The sequence below is a fragment of the Chanodichthys erythropterus genome, chromosome 18, assembly GCF_024489055.1.
Source record: "Chanodichthys erythropterus isolate Z2021 chromosome 18, ASM2448905v1, whole genome shotgun sequence".
Classification (NCBI taxonomy): Eukaryota; Metazoa; Chordata; class Actinopteri; order Cypriniformes; family Xenocyprididae; genus Chanodichthys; species Chanodichthys erythropterus.
The window spans coordinates 32400739-32416498 of record NC_090238.1 but is presented as its reverse complement, the minus strand read 5'-3'; the positions used below and the strand labels follow the sequence as shown (position 1 = coordinate 32416498).

At 36.2% G+C, this 15760-nt stretch overlaps 2 protein-coding genes across 6 annotated transcripts; one reads left to right on the top strand and one right to left on the bottom strand.

The window, feature by feature from the left end:
- Positions 1-393: 393 nt before the first annotated feature.
- snap23.1 (synaptosome associated protein 23.1) lies at positions 394-10263 on the bottom strand. 4 transcript variants are annotated; one of them, XM_067368358.1, is made up of 8 exons: positions 10112-10263; positions 7886-8000; positions 5590-5631; positions 5416-5464; positions 3099-3216; positions 2502-2675; positions 1358-1502; positions 394-1175 (listed from the first exon to the last, which is right to left on the bottom strand). In XM_067368358.1, exons 2-8 carry the CDS (start codon positions 7940-7942, stop codon positions 1116-1118), a joined length of 645 nt encoding a protein of 214 aa, XP_067224459.1. In that variant the 5' UTR covers positions 7943-8000; positions 10112-10263; the 3' UTR covers positions 394-1115. The 4 variants fall into 4 exon arrangements, with proteins under 4 accessions (XP_067224459.1, XP_067224458.1, XP_067224461.1 ...); XM_067368357.1 differs by having other exon boundaries at positions 9919-10229; XM_067368360.1 differs by having other exon boundaries at positions 9780-10227.
- ccdc28a (coiled-coil domain containing 28A) lies at positions 9010-15631 on the top strand. Of its 2 annotated transcripts, none has more exons than XM_067368362.1 (6): positions 9010-9822; positions 12855-13020; positions 13106-13269; positions 13349-13503; positions 14687-14709; positions 14941-15631. In XM_067368362.1, the coding sequence occupies exons 1-6, from the start codon at positions 9750-9752 to the stop codon at positions 14993-14995; spliced, it is 636 nt and encodes a 211-aa protein (XP_067224463.1). In that variant the 5' UTR covers positions 9010-9749; the 3' UTR covers positions 14996-15631. The 2 variants fall into 2 exon arrangements, with proteins under 2 accessions (XP_067224463.1, XP_067224464.1); XM_067368363.1 differs by lacking the exon at positions 9010-9822 and adding an exon at positions 10723-10874 and having other exon boundaries at positions 14941-15630.
- Positions 15632-15760: the final 129 nt, after the last annotated feature.

Below are 15760 nucleotides of genomic sequence, written 5' to 3'. Positions count from 1 at the left end.
CAGGGGAAACAACCCTCTCCAATATTTTGAATTTGGACTGCAGTACCCATTTCAACCAGTAGCGGTCAATATTACACACTGCACCTTTACAACACTGATGATCATGTAATAGAACAAATACTAATACCTGTAAGAGATTACAGGGGGGAGGGATAAATATGCATTATCCTCTGATCTTTCATTTTAAAAAAATCTGAACTAAAACAAAAAATTCTGATTATATAAATGCAGCCTTGGTGAGCATAAGGGACTTTCAAAAACAAACCATACAAGCTTTATATTGTGTGACAATAAACACTTCAAACCTTCACTTTAAAAGCATAAAGTAATGTGGGACTGGCAACACCCACTGCTGGTCAAGTTATGTCTAAAAAAGAAGGGAAAAAGACAAGGAAGGTTTATACTGGCTTTATTAGAAATAAAATAGATACAGTGAAATGTCCTAGTCCTATATAGCATGGTAAATTATGCCATTTAAAAAGACTACCATACATTTTACCCAAAACATTTAACAAGACTAACTGTATTCACAAGGCCCATTAATGTCTTACAATAATTAAATATGAGTATAATCAGTCACAAAACCAGCTAAACATGGGAAAACATGACAATAAAACCAAACATATAATTAGCCCAAACACACATAAAGGCTATAAGGGCAGTATACAAGGACATTAAAGGTTCTGTCGTAAGTCTTTGGCCTCTCATTCAGATTAGTAAAACAATTAGCCATGTTGACTCAAGTCCAGAGAGAGGGATGGACAAAACCCATCACCATCCCGAGAGATTAGACTCTATCCATTACAGACTGACAGGACAGCAGTGAGCAAAACCGCAAAAACAACTGCACGCTGTGCATCCAGCAAATATGTCTCACATATTAAGGATGAAGACTTGATTGTGTAGGAGGCTCTACTATATGTGTGTGTGTGTGTGTGCGCGTGTGTGTCCACCTATTTACAATAGAACAAATGCTGTAATAAAAAGGCACAGATGGCATTGGAAGAGCTTAACTCACATGCTGCAATTCATTGCTGTGAATCAGAAACTTTAAGTGTAAGTGTATGGTAAGATCAAACAATCAGGCTCCTGAGCGATGCTGGCGGTGTCCACTCTTACAGAAGTTTGTTGGCTCGTTGGTTGGCTTCATCAATGCGAGCTTTATTCATATCAGCCTGGACAAAACAATTATAATCATATTATATATATATAAATATATAAATAAAAACATTTAAACCATATATCTGTGTTTTATTATAATAATAATAATAATATTTAAAATCGATTTTATTTAATGAATATATATAAATGATTACGTTTTTTTTAGATGTTTGGGCATTTGATAGTGTGGCTTTACCTTATCAGTGATGCGGTCAATGGTCTTGTTCTGTTTGTCGATCTCATTGCCCATGTCCATGGCCAGATTCTTGAGATTCCCGATGATGCTGCCCACCTGCTCCAGATTCTCCTCCATCTCATCTTCTCGTGCATCATTTGTTACTCTTTTGGGAATGAAAAATGTCAATAAAGCATACAGTACATCTTAATATACAGAGAATAATACAATGCAAATTGACTAATCTAAATTAATAATCAGGAGTATGAATCAGCTGTAAAGATCTTAAAATAAATAAAAAGACCGCATACAGTACATGTGGAGCCAAACTGCAGATGCATCAGCCACCCAAAATATTTACTGCGGCACTGAAGAAAGACATTGTAGCTTATTCTGAACAATTTCAAAACACCGCTTCATTACGAATCTTTTGTTTTGAATCAGTGGTTCGGAGCGTGTATCAAACCGCCAAAGTCATGTGATTTCAGTAAACTAGGCTTCGTACATCATAAGTGTTTTGAAATGTTTCGAAATTTCAATGGTTCATGTGACTTTGTCATTTTGATTCAAAACAAAAGTTTTGTAAAGCTTCGAAGCTTCACAAAGCAGTGTTTTGAAATCGTCCATCTCTAGATATTGTTGAATAAAGTTGTTATTTTGGGGGTTTTTTGGGCACAAAAATTATTCTCGACACTTCATAACATTAAGGTTGAACCACTGTAGTCACAGCTTTCTGGGCATTTGAAAGTGTTTTATCTTGCTGAGCCATCGGATTTTATCAAAAATATCTTAATTTGTGTTCTGAAGATGAAAGAAGGTCTTACGGGTGTGGAGTAATTAATGACAGAAATTTTTGGGTGAACTAACCCTTTAAGTAAATCTGAAATCGATGTTTCCACAATAACAGATTAGCATGCACCAAAGTGGAAGCTTATTCAAATTATGGCACAACAGTCTAGCTCCACAAAAACAAAAGGTAAATTAGGAGAAAATGTGGCTTTAATGTCAGAATTTTTAATCGGAGCAAATGTTTTATCATTTCAAGGAAATAAAGCCCAATATATGTGCTTGTTTACTTGCTATTAACTGCCTCAAAAAGTTGATTAAAACATTTGAGTTGGACACTGGATCAATGTCCATCAATCTCAGTGTATTTTGCCCTCACCTCTTGATGTAGGGGCCGGTGGCACCCGCTGACCCATCCGAAACAGCCTGCCCATTGCGAACGGCGGTCGGTTGGCTGGATACCACACCACCCTCTTTATCCTGCGTGCCTGAGTTATCACCGCCTGTGCCCCAAGTCCGCTTATATCTCCCATCAGCCTCAATGGAAGACACTCTGAAAGAAAAAGGTTTTTAAAGGGAACCCCTGGTATTAAGACTTGTATGGTTATAGTATTGTATTACTATAACGTAAATGATGTCTCTTACTGAAATATGTAGTAGAAAACCCATTAAAGATTTACATTATTTAAAAAATCCACACCGTTTTATACACACTATTTTGGACAACGGGGGGCGCCATTTTGTTTAGGTGCACAGTGCATTCTACATCGATGACGTCAAATGATTGCACTCGGTGAGCTACTGGCGCTACCCTGTTGCTATTTTTACCGCAACACAACTTGGATTACAATTCCAATACACTTTAATACTCTGATTTATCCCAGAAAGATCTCTCCTCACAAAAATATTACTGAATTGGATGAAATATAATACAACTTTAAATTCAGTAGCTGGAAGTAGAGTTATAATAGCGGACCTGTCACATGGGCACACACACAGGCCACAGCATTTGGACAAATCAGTCAGGTTCTTCTCAGCCTGCCTCATGTCCTGATTGATCTGATCCATTCCTTGATCAACTCGCCTCAGTTGCTCTGATCAAAACAGAAAAAAGCAGATTTTAATCAATCAATGATGTCTTAATTAGTGAGCTTCTCCTAAATTAAGTTTACTTAATTATCATTTATTCATGATTTAACGCTATATCAGCAGCAATGGCTATATCATGGCAATATCAACAATAAAAATAATTCTCATTACAATATCATTTCAATACATTATTTACAATAATATAATTTTTTTTTTGAGAAGCAATCAATATACAAAAACACACATAAATAACAATAACAACAATAGCAATGATAAAGGTCATATAGAATCTTTATCATATCAATCTTTAAATATCAAAATTAAAAATCTAAAATTCTTCCAGGAGAGACTTTTTTTTTTTTTAACCCTTTGAGGCGTACAGTCCCACACATGGGATTTAGTACGTCCAGCATCATCGCATAACCGCCAGATTCAAACTGTGCTTTCTTGCTTTGGCTGCGAGACGGAGGTGCTCAGCTCGTCATATATATCACATCTATGCAGTGTTTTCAGCCACATAATGTTTTTTTTAAGGTTTCAGACATTTAAATACACTTAAGCACCAATAAAACAATACATTTAGAGTTTATAAAATACATACTGATGTCTAACATCAGTGGAAGCAGCAATAACGATCCATTCAAATAATGACGACAATTTTATTAACAAATTTTATTTATAAATGTATTTATTTAATGACGATAATTTGCAGACATTTATTCATATCAGATACACACAATGGGCCTAAGTAACTAGAAAGTTTACTCTATTGTTCTTCCAGTTCACCAGCCACTTACTTGCATATATTTCGGGAGAAACCGATGAATTCACATGCTGTAAATCCGACTGACAGGACTCTGAACTGCGGTGCAAACTAAGATGGCCACGCCCATCTTGCGTTATAGATCAAGATAAAGATCATTTATAAAGGTTTTGAAACGACAAAATACTCTCACTTACACATATTTGAGAATCGGAATATAAGATGACATGGTAAGCGAGTTTGTGAATATTTTAAATAAAAAAGGAAAAAAAATAATAGCGAAACATCTGTCATACAGTGTTATTGTGTTCTAGAATAACGGTCGCCTTAAAAAAAAAAAACCTCATTCTGGGGCATCAGTTAGAATATTTTAAATTCACGCTTGAAAGGGTTAAAAATTTATTTGGCATTTTTTGCCTTTATTATGATAGGAGAGTAAGCAGACAGAAAGTGGTCCTTGAGCCAGGACTCGAACTCGGGTTGCACTATATGTCGGCGTGCTGCCCAGGAGGCTATCGGCACCACTTTCAGGAGAGATGTTTTGAAAAAACTCCATTAATATACTATTTTTCTAAATAAAAACGTTGTCTAATATAATTTAAAAATGGACATTCTATTAAAATATGTTTTACACTCATTTACACAAATGCTTAACCGGTTTCTCTTCTTCTTTCATTAAATATCAATGAGTGTGTCTTGAGTGACCAATTCGACACCTCATATACACAACCTGGTCATGTCTATTTTTAAAATAATAACAGTACTTAATTCCTTGATTTATTACTGGATTCACCTCATATAGTTTGTTATATATACATTCATTTCATCCTAATTGCCATAAATTATAAATGTACAGATTTAATATGGGTTTAATGTCAGATGCTGCTGGTATGTTATATTCTGTCATTTCCAACTGAAGTGCTTTCTTAGCCGCTTTATCTGCTTGTTCATTTCCAGCCAATCCCATATGGCCCATTATCAAACAAAAAATAAAATTAAAATTGTGTTTCTTTAAAGAGTCCACTTTTCCTGTTATGCTGGTAATTGTAGGATGTTCAGTTTTTAAAAGATTCAAGTGCTTATAGGCAGGACCTGGAATCTGTGCAGATTAAAAAATGACGTTGTTGTTCACTTTGTATTATTTGTTCTAGAGCTAAAAGTAATGCACAAGCTTTGGCTGTGAAAAATGAACTTTGCCCAGGGATACTCTTGCCAAAACATTTTGGACCAATCACTAATGCAGCAGATACATGACCATCTGACTTTGATCCATCTGTATATACTGGTACATGGGATAATAAGATGCATCTTATGACCAGAAATTTCTCCTGATAAACATTTGGAGGATTTAGCTTATATTGAGCCAGGTGCATCATAATAGTTGTTTTTTTTTCCTAAATAAAGTTTTTACAGATTGGAATAGAATGGTGCAGTCACTCACCTCCCTGCTCATCCAGCATGGTCATTGTTTTGACCCCTGTCTCCCGGCTCTGAAAATATACACATGCTTATATTAGGTTATATATAAACTCTAATGATGTACTTCTAAGCATTCTGTACTTCAAATAACAGTAAACATGCTTCTGAAGCCTCCAGGTTTCATTGGAGCTCTTACCTCCTCTGCCATCTGGAGCATCCGCCTAGTGCTTTCAAGTGACTGAAAGAAAAAATACACATTTAAATAGGTAATCAGATCACTACAGCAATAAGAAAACAGCAGATATGTGCATGTAGACCATTATGAGCAGACTTTAATCCAAAACACACTGATAAATTCAGAAATTATTAGAAATGTGAAAATCCTAGATAATGCTATGAAGCCATGCAAAGAACACAGGAACACTAAAAAAAAAAGAGGCAAACTGGCATGAACATTTCCAGCTAAGGCCATTCAAAACTGTATTTCTACATTTTTTAGATATTTGATGACAGTTCATATATATATACATACTGATGAGCCAAAACATTATGACCAGTCACAGTCAGATAAAACAATATCATTGATCATCTCCTAACAAGGCTACATATTAAGGTCTGGGTAGATTGAATGGCAATCAAACAATTAGTTTTCTTAATCAACATGTTGAATGCAAGACAAATGGGCAGGAATAAAGATCCGAGCGACTTTAACAATGGCCAAATTGTTATGGCATGTGTTTTGCTTCTGTTCTGAAGAAACAGAAGGTCTACTGTGACACAAGTCACGATTATGGGAGAAATGTGTCAACACCAGTGCGTCACAATCTGCTGCGTATGGGGCTGAATAGCCACAGACCTATAAGAGTGCCTATGATGACCCCTCTACATCGTCGAAAGCGGCTACAATGGGCATGAGAGCATCACAACTGGACCTTAAAGGAGCAGTGGAAGAAGGTGGCCTGATCTCATGATTCCCATTTAATTTACATCACGTTGACGGCCGAATACGTATGCACCATTTACTTGGGGAAGTGATGGCACCAGGATGCGCCGTGGGACGACGACAATCCAGTGGAGGGAGTGTGATGTTTTGGGCAATGTTCTGCTGGGAAACCCTCAGTTCGGCCATTCATGTGGACATAAATTTGACACGTGCCACCTATCTAAACATTGTTATAGACCAGGTACACCGCTTCATCACAACGGTGTTCCCTGGTGGAAGTGGCCTCTTTCAGCAGAACAATGCACCCATATTGTTCAGGAAAGGTTTGAGGAACATGATGAAGAGTTCAAGGTGTTGCCCTGGCCTCCAAACTTCTCAGATAATCCAATTGAGCATCTGTAGGATGTGCTAAACCAACAAGTTTGATCCATGGCGGCTCTACCTCGCAACCTACAGGACTTGAAGGATCTGGTGCTGATGTCTTGGTGCCAGATACCACAGGACACCTTCAGGGGTCTATGCCTCGGCGGGTCGGCGCTGTTTTGGCAGCACACAGACGACTAACAGCATAGTAGGCAGATGGTCATAATATTTTGGCTCATCTGAGTATATATCAATATTTATGCATTTGCTCTGAACTTACTTAAAAGGGTGTTTGTTTGTTTTGTTTTTCAACCAAATAGCCATAAATTCATGTTTAATGCAACTAAAACGTAAAAAATAATAATAATAATAATATAATGATTAAATAATACATAAATATAATAATAATGTTTGTCGATATATTACAATATATACTTACATAATGTTAAAATAATAATACTAATTTATTATTATTAATATTTTAATAATTATATACACATATACATACACACACAAAATATATTAATACATAACTAATTTTTTTGTAATATTATTAGTAAATATTCAAAATATAACCCTAAATTCAGCCATCATTAATCTACTTCTGACCTGGGAAATTACATTCTGAGAGTACTTGAACACTAATGGTACATCACAGTAAAAAACAAACGTAATGTTAGAATGGGAAGGTGGGTGGGGGATGTTTCATGAATTTGTAGCTTTTGTAGTTTACCCCCAGTCACCCATGCTGAGCATGAGCACAGTGGCCGCTTCATGCTATTAGTCTTTATTACAGCAGACAGGCTCATTTGAGTCCCTTCAGAGGCAGCAAGAAGGAGAAAGAGAGAAAGAAACAAAACAAAGATGTGGGTAAAGTAAGAAAGAAGTGTGTTATAGTTATAGGAGATTTAGTAGGCGGCACAGATCATCACTTATTTGCAAAGTCAATGCGAACACGTGAAATTATCTAAAACATGAAGAATTTTTTCAGAACAGTTAGCGCAAGAAATGTATTATAAGGTTGAGAAATAGAGCAGTATAATAGTGAGTAAAAGAGGGAAATTGGTTTGCCGTCACAAACAATGAGTCTGCATGTATACAGGAACTTCGAACATGACGTCTAATAGCAATGAAGTGAATTACTTTCATCCTGTTATATCGCTATAGAAACAGATGGCAAGCATACCTCATCTGTAACTTGATTGGCTCTCATTGTGATGTCCTCCACTGACATGTCTGCCATCTTGCTAGTGTCCAAGTTTGCCGCCCCTCCTGTGGCCTTAAGCTCTACGCTCTGGGGTCTGAAGGGCAAGAAGTCAAAGTTCAGATGCCATTTTCAAACACACACAAACAAAGACGCCCATGGAAATCTACCACCTCGAATTTTAAGGAATTATATCATCATCATTCAACCTCATGTTGCTTAAATTATTATTTGTGAAACTCAAGAAAGTATTATAAAAGTAGTCCATACAACTCATTGGCTATTTTTCAGAGTCTCTAAAAAGTCTTACAAATCAAAATGTGAGTTTTAACTTTTGCGTTATAAAAAATTGAGCAACGTGAGGCTGAGTAGATGACAAAATACTGGGTGAAAAGGTTGAAATATATAATGCAAATAAAGAAAAGCATGAAATATCTGTTTTCAATTATGTTTTAAAATGAATAACAAAATTGATAAAATATGATCTTAAAAAGGACAAGAGTACACAAACAGTACAGACAATGCATTTTTTCAATGCCTTTTACACACCTTAATACTAAAAGTGAAAATGTGCATAATGTCTGTGCTGTTTAAAACACTGTTAACAATGGTGTGAAATGGGTGAGAGAGATACAAGAGAAGTGTGATGTTTCTATGAAGATTTTGTGACCAATGTTTTCAACATAGGATGGGGTGTGTTTCATTGCAAAGAACCCTGAAGCTTTAACAAAAGAGCAGAAATACTCATAAAACATTAATGAATAAACATATACGGAGGTCAATTATCGACTAGCTCATAACGGTCACAGCTTACAGTAAAAATCTCACATGCACTGTAGTAAAACCGCAGTTAAAAGACAAATAAAGTGCTTATAAGTGTTTATGGTATGACAGAGTGTGTAACAGGCCTGTATCTCTGTACACAGGAAACAGATTTCTTATGTCTTTTCCTTCATTTCTGCAGCTTCTTCCTGTTTCAAATGCCAGCAAGGTAGAGGCAAAATCCAAAAGAACTAACTTAAATAAGAGAAACAAGGAAATATATAATTTATTATTAATACTCTAAGCTATTTTTAACAAGATATAGCTATATAACATTAAATAACACAATATAGTGATACATTGTAACTAATATTTACTATTTTCAATAGATACAGTCGTCACAAATCCAATTCTGATCTGGGAAATTACACTCTGAACATCTTCACTATTATGTTGTCCCAAAAACTGACTCTCTTGCTTATGTGTAACACAAAAAGAGACTAAAACCTTAGTCATCATTCACTTTTGTTATATGAAAAAAGACGCAAAGATAGTTGACTGACTGAGGTGAATTCTGCTTAACATCTCTTTTTGTGAAAGTCATTTGGGTTTGGAACAAATAAATGATTAAAGAAATATCTATTTTTGAGCGAATTATCCCTTTCAATTAACTTCTCTGGGTTTTAAATAGCTTATCTGAGGTTCTTTTCCAAAAAAACAGCTGAATAAGAGTGTTTTCAAGGGATTAACATGACCCAGACTCTCATCCATTGAACTGTCCAGCCATGTGAAACACCTCCTTAAGCATTATACATTTCCAGTTTGTCAACAAAAACTGGTTCCTCAAGTTAAGGTCATGACATCATGTCTCTTACACTATTTTCTCTGTATTCTGTCTCAGACACACACACTAATCCTCATCTGGACCTGCATTATGACCAAATGGGACTAAACTACAACATGCCTCCTCTATATATATGATGCTTGGGATCTGACAAATCATCTTTCATTCAGGAAACCATACACAGAAAGAAACCACACAAGAAAATCCGATCTTATCAGAGAGTATAAACCCATAACAGTGATGTTTAATGCTGCTGATTCCAAGATTCACCTTTTACACCCAACTCCAGAAGGACAGAGCACAGTTTCGGCAGGTAAATAAACGAAAGTTAGTACGTTGAAAGTCCTTGTGATCTTCCCAATGATGTAGGATCCCAACACCACTATTCACGGTCAGGTTTTATACTTACTGTTTACTCATGATGTTTCACGTTGTTCTTTAATCGCTAACTTACTGGTAAAATATGTTTGTTTAGTTAAGGCAGTAGTTGGTCAGTTGGTCTCGTACTCAGTTCCGCTTTTGGGAAGTAGAAACGCATTACCATCCTCTTGTTTTTAAATACTGGACGAAACCAGGAGCACAACGTTTCATTCGCTACTTACTGAGGTAATTTCCAGGACAGGAGACGAATAAGACTGAGGATCGATCGGTGTAAGTGTTTAGAAAGTGTCCGTCCTAGTCCAAACTTTCCGAAATTCCTTCAGATTATGACAGTGGTGCGCATGCGCCGTCATATGACAGGTGACTTAGTGCGCATGCGTCAAAGAGAAGCGAATATAAATAGAAAAGATAATTATTAATAAATAACACCAGAAAAGATGCTGAACGGTGTAAAGCGTTTAATAGAGGTAGATCATGTAAAAAAAAATGTTTTGGCCAAATTGCTATTATTATTTAGTTCCAGTTTAAAAAAATATATATTTATTTCCTGTATAATAAAAATAGTTCCTGGACGAAATGAGGGTGCTTAATTAGAGTAATGATTAAAAAGACGTTGTTAAAGATGATCTCTGTAGCACGTTTTAGTAAAAAATAAAATAACGTAAATAAATAAAATAAAATAATAATAATTATTATTATTAAGTGATTAATAAGTGTCTCTCTATTCCTGGTTTGTTATGTAATATTTTAATAGAACTACTCAAGCAGACATTCATTTAATATTGGAATAAAAATGTTTCTCTTGGTAAAATTTGACTTTGTACATTGCGTGTCGATATGATCACGATGACGCGTAAATCCCGGAAGTGCCTTTTGTAAACTTGCAGGTCAGCTGTACCAACTTTAGAGCAGTCTAATCTCATCGAGAATGTCGCTCAGACGGGATAATATTTGAGTCTGAAAAGTGGAACCTTCCTTTGTGTGGTAAAGTTATATGTATATGCTGTTGAATGCTGTTTTGCATGCGCTACTTCAGTGGTTTCGTTATTTACTCGTAGGGATGTTGTTCACGACTAATGCCGCACCTTCGCATATTATTTACATGTTACGTGTTGTTGTTGTTGTTGTGAAACAGGATTAGAAGCGCTTGTTAACGCACGTGATGACACAGTTTAATATCACCGTACAATGTTTATGTTATGTTTGTTTATCAGTGTGAAATATTTTGTCGCCTGTTCATCATTCTACTGTATTAGCGGATTAGTGGTTCTCAACCTGGGTCAGGGGCCCACTAGGGGGCCTCAGCAAACTTTCGCGGAGGCTATTAATAATTAAAATGACTTTAAGTTCATTTAATATTTTAATTATAAGAACCTGACTTGGTTACTAAGCTATATACTGAAAAAAGCACAAAAACATTTCTTGTTTTAATTTATCCCCTCAACAATTTTTGTTTTATAGCAAAACATGCAGTTTATGAAACTGTGGTTCATTAAGTTAAACTGCGGCCCCTTTTCTAAAATGTTTACTGATATATATTGACCTTCATTATGAATGTTTTTTGGAAAATGGAGTGCCTTGGAGTCCTAAAGGTTGGAAACCCCTGAATTAGGCAATAGTACCAAAAACTGGAGCTTGCAGGAAATCATTATCACGTTTTTAATGTAAACTGAAACCACTTAAAGTCTTCATATGTACGATTTTTGCAGTAAAATATCCAAAAACCACTAGGCCAGTGTTATATATTTTGTTCACTTGAGTACTTACAATATCCCAAATGTTTCCAACTATTTGTAAATGGTGAGAAAATTGCAATTTTAACCAAGGCTCCTGGACGTGTGAGGAGTCCCCTGTCAATTGCGTCATACCCGCATTACCCTCGGTTTCCGGTTTTATTTTGTAGAAACCATGGAAACACCAAAGTCGCTTTAATATTTACATGTTTTAATAGACAAGGGAACAACTGTTTTGATATATTTATAGAAAGAAAAATAATTATTGTTATAGCTCAACACGTTTAGTCTTATTGTTTAAATCTAATTTTCTTGTTTTTTTGCGAGTACCATGCTTTACCATGCCTCAGAGAAAAACACTGTTTTGTGAAGTAGCTAACATAATCAGATGCAGCTTTATTTTTAGTAACAGTAATATGGAAGTTTCTCCATCCTACAATACGTTTTAAAATGAATTGCATGCCATTTATCAACACAAGCCATCCAGCATTTAATATGATATTCTAAAATCGATCTATCTTACTGCAGTGTGTAACAGTGTCTCACAGCAGCCGCCGAGCGAATGCAGACGTTATAACATTTTCAACACTCTCAAATGTATCTAATATGATAAACAGAGCTGCGTTACCTCATACTCATGACCGGAAAAGCAGAAGCGGCACCGGCGACTGTGTCATAATAAAAGTCCCGCTGCTTGTGAGGCGTGTGTTGCGCAATCGCTTCAGTGGCCTCTTTCAGCTCGCACAACACTCGGTCCTGCTCTGTTTTCCACACATCCATGAACATGATTTCTTCCTGTGTCCTATCCCAATCGTTTCCACCAGCTGTGATGTGATGTGAAGACCACGTCCCAAGATTCTGTGACCTCTAGTGGACAGAAATCGTACATATTGCACCTTTAATCCAGTTAATACACAGAAAAAAAATAGTTTGTCGTGGTAATCTTTAATCAAAATCCGAAAAGTTACTTCCGGTCTGAAATGGCGTTCCTTCTCTGATGACATCAATTTGACAGCTTGGGTTGAAAACGCTTACACCACTCCCTTCCAAACGTTATTCTGCTATGAGTGAGAGATGGAGAGGAGGAGCGCTGAAGTAAAACTCTGCCCTCTATTCAAAATTCTGTTTTACTTGGAAATACGTCACAACACTGGAGAAAAGTCGTTTGCAACTTCTGGTTCAATAAAACTTTTCAGGCTCCTCTGCTTATGTCTATTACTTTATTCTGTAGATCATTTGGATGACATAATGGAGGAAAAGAGTAAGAAACGTAAAAGCCCAAAACCGTCTTCCAATCAGCCTGCTCCCCCAATCACTGCACGAAAAACGACATCCAGCAGCAGATTCGGTGTTGGCGGTATGGTCACGCACTCCAGTCAGAGGACAAAGTATCGCAGGTGAGCATCATCTGTCTTCATATTAAAGCTGTGCAAGTTATTCAAATTCATATTTCAATTATCATATTTTGTTTTGGGGTTTTAGGGGGGTGAGAGACAAACCAAGGCCTCAGAGTCAATCGGGTAAGAGTAACCAGTCGGGGCACATCCAGCACTCCTTTCTCACAGATGTGTCTGATGTTCAAGAGATGGAGAAAGGTCTGCTCAGCCTTCTCAATGACTTCCACTCTGGAAAATTACAAGCCTTTGGTAAGCTCTTACAGTACAGTAAAAATAAATTACAGTGTGTTTACAGTTTTGATTGAAATCAAAATCTTCTCTGAATCAGGCAACGAGTGCTCAATCGATCAGATGGAGCATGTGCGAGAAATGCAGGAAACACTGGCTCGCCTGCATTTTGACCTTTATGGAGAAGTGGATGAGCTGCCAGAAGACCAGAGGAAGTCTGCTTATGACACTAACATGGATAAATTGTTATTAAATGTAAGCAACATTAGATATTTGGGCCCACTTTATATTAAGTGTCTTTAACTAAACTATGTACTAACATTTTAAATTTATCATACAATGCACTTGTTGTGTACATGCATATTTTTACATTGTACTTGTATAAAAGAAATATCTGCATGCAATTGACTCGAGCTGAATAACGACACTATTGTTTTCTTTGAGCTGCTTATAGATGAATTTAAATTTTACATATTTGTAAATTGAAGTTTGCATCATTGGCCCTGTTTTCACCTGGTATTAAGATGCGTTTTGGTTGATCGGATCACAAGTGGATGGCGTTAAATCGGTGTAAACACGGTCCACTTTTTACTTCTTCCAGAGGTAGTTGAAAACGCATTCAACCGGATTGCTTTCATAGTGTAAACGTTCACGTAGTCAAATGTGTTCGAACAGCCACAAAAGACGGTCTACTATCCTCCAACCGACCTAATGCGTAAATATTATGGGACTTTAGCTAGTCAGATGGGATTTAAACTTAGTCGGCTGCTGAAGACCCCAAGCAAAATGTTCTCTAACTATTCCTGATTTCTAACACACACTCACAGTGTTCGCTGTAGTCTTGTGGCTGTCTGAGCAGAAATGAAAGCTGATGCTCTCCCTCTGTTTTTCCATCGCCTCCAGTCGTGTTCATAATGTAAATTGCTTGAGCTTATTTCCTCCATTAGATTGAAAGATCTGAAAAGGCCCATACATTTACCCGTCCATTGACCCTCCCCTTGAAGAAATCAGGACAGAAGTGGTTGAAAGTGGACAAAAGACACGGATTAAAACACCAGGTGTAAATGGGAATATGTCTCCCTCGACTGCTTGACCAAAATGCATGTTAATACCAGGTGTAAATAGGCTATTGCATGCTTTGAAACAATCTGTATTATATAAAGCGCTACATATAAATAAAGGTGACTTGATTTGACCTTTAGCCAACCTGTCCCTAACCTTACCTGTACCGTTAACCCACCTCAATAGGAGCAAAATGAGTGCATTGTACCTAACTTTTTATTCATTTATTTATTTTTATTTTTTATGCAAGTACATATTGGTTAAAGACACTTAATATAAACTGTGACCAAATATTTGGTCATAAATCCAGTAATCTTATTAGTTATTTCATGCATTTGTCTAGTAAGTCTAATGAAGTTCACTTTTTTTCCTTCAGCTGGAAGAGTTGAGCTCCTCAATGTATCCTTTTCATAGTTTCACCAATTATGTTGAAGACTTTCAACGTGATTATATTGTAGTGTTTGGTTAAAAATGATCAGGTAACTTTATGTAATCTTGAAATTTGAAAGAATATGCATTTTGTAGAACAACAGCGGCATGTCACAGCCTTAAGATCAAATTTTTCTAACACAAGTCATTTCTTTTATTCGTTAAAAACTGAGTTTGAAATCCTTAACTCTAATTCCTCAGACAAAAGCTCAACCTTGCTGACACTCAAGATGTCCCCAGAACCTCCAGCATATGAACTACAAAGGCTCAACCATGCAGAACACTGTGTGCATATTTAGCACAGTTATGGAGAAACACCAGTATTACAGTCATATCGGTGACACTGTGGTCTTAAACTTGTAGAATTTGTCAGCTTGGCTTGTTTGCACTCTATAGTTTTATAGATGTGACATCAAAGAACAAATCCAAACAGTTGTAATGAAATGCCCACTTGTCTTTCTCATCGGATCATTTCACATGTTACCACATGTTCATTCGATTACATTGTGACATCTAATCTTATGTCTTCAATGTTGCCTTGTAGTTGTACAATAGCAGCACCTTTGCATTATCACTAATTCACTTTAACAAGGAACTGATGGGCTCAGTTTGAGTTCATTTATGACCTGTCTTAAAGCGATTAATAAGATAATGGCAGATTATTTTCAGTTTCCTAAGACTGCAGAATGAAAATAAAATTGCATTGTATATTTTGGTTATAGATTATAGTCCTATTTACATATTTTATTTTGATTTAAAACATTGGAAATGTAATATGTAACCTACTGGCTTTTTATGTGCATGAAAAAAACTTTTTATTCATGCTTCTATCAATAAAGTTCAAGTTGTAATGTCAAGTTGTATGACGCACCAATTAATTAGATTAACATAAATATAATAAAATAAATATGTGAAAATAACTGTCTCCGTCCATGAATCCGAGACCTGCTGAAAGAAACACGATTCGTGTGAAGGAATTTGCAGAGCTTCATTTGTTATGTGGTCTCCAGGGAAACGAGCT

Excerpts from the sequence above, each read along its gene's own strand:
- ccdc28a (XM_067368362.1), top strand. The coding sequence starts at position 9,750 with ATGTTTAATGCTGCTGATTCCAAGATTCACCTTTTACACCCAACTCCA. Across the intron at positions 13,504-14,686 it reads TGGATAAATTGTTATTAAAT|CTGGAAGAGTTGAGCTCCTC; the intron begins GTAAGCAACATT and ends TTTTTCCTTCAG. Across the intron at positions 14,710-14,940 it reads GAAGAGTTGAGCTCCTCAAT|ACAAAAGCTCAACCTTGCTG; the intron begins GTATCCTTTTCA and ends CTAATTCCTCAG.
- snap23.1 (XM_067368357.1), bottom strand. Across the intron at positions 5,465-5,589 it reads TGCTCCAGATGGCAGAGGAG|AGCCGGGAGACAGGGGTCAA; the intron begins GTAAGAGCTCCA and ends GTATATTTTCAG. Across the intron at positions 1,503-2,501 it reads ACCGGCCCCTACATCAAGAG|AGTAACAAATGATGCACGAG; the intron begins GTGAGGGCAAAA and ends CATTCCCAAAAG.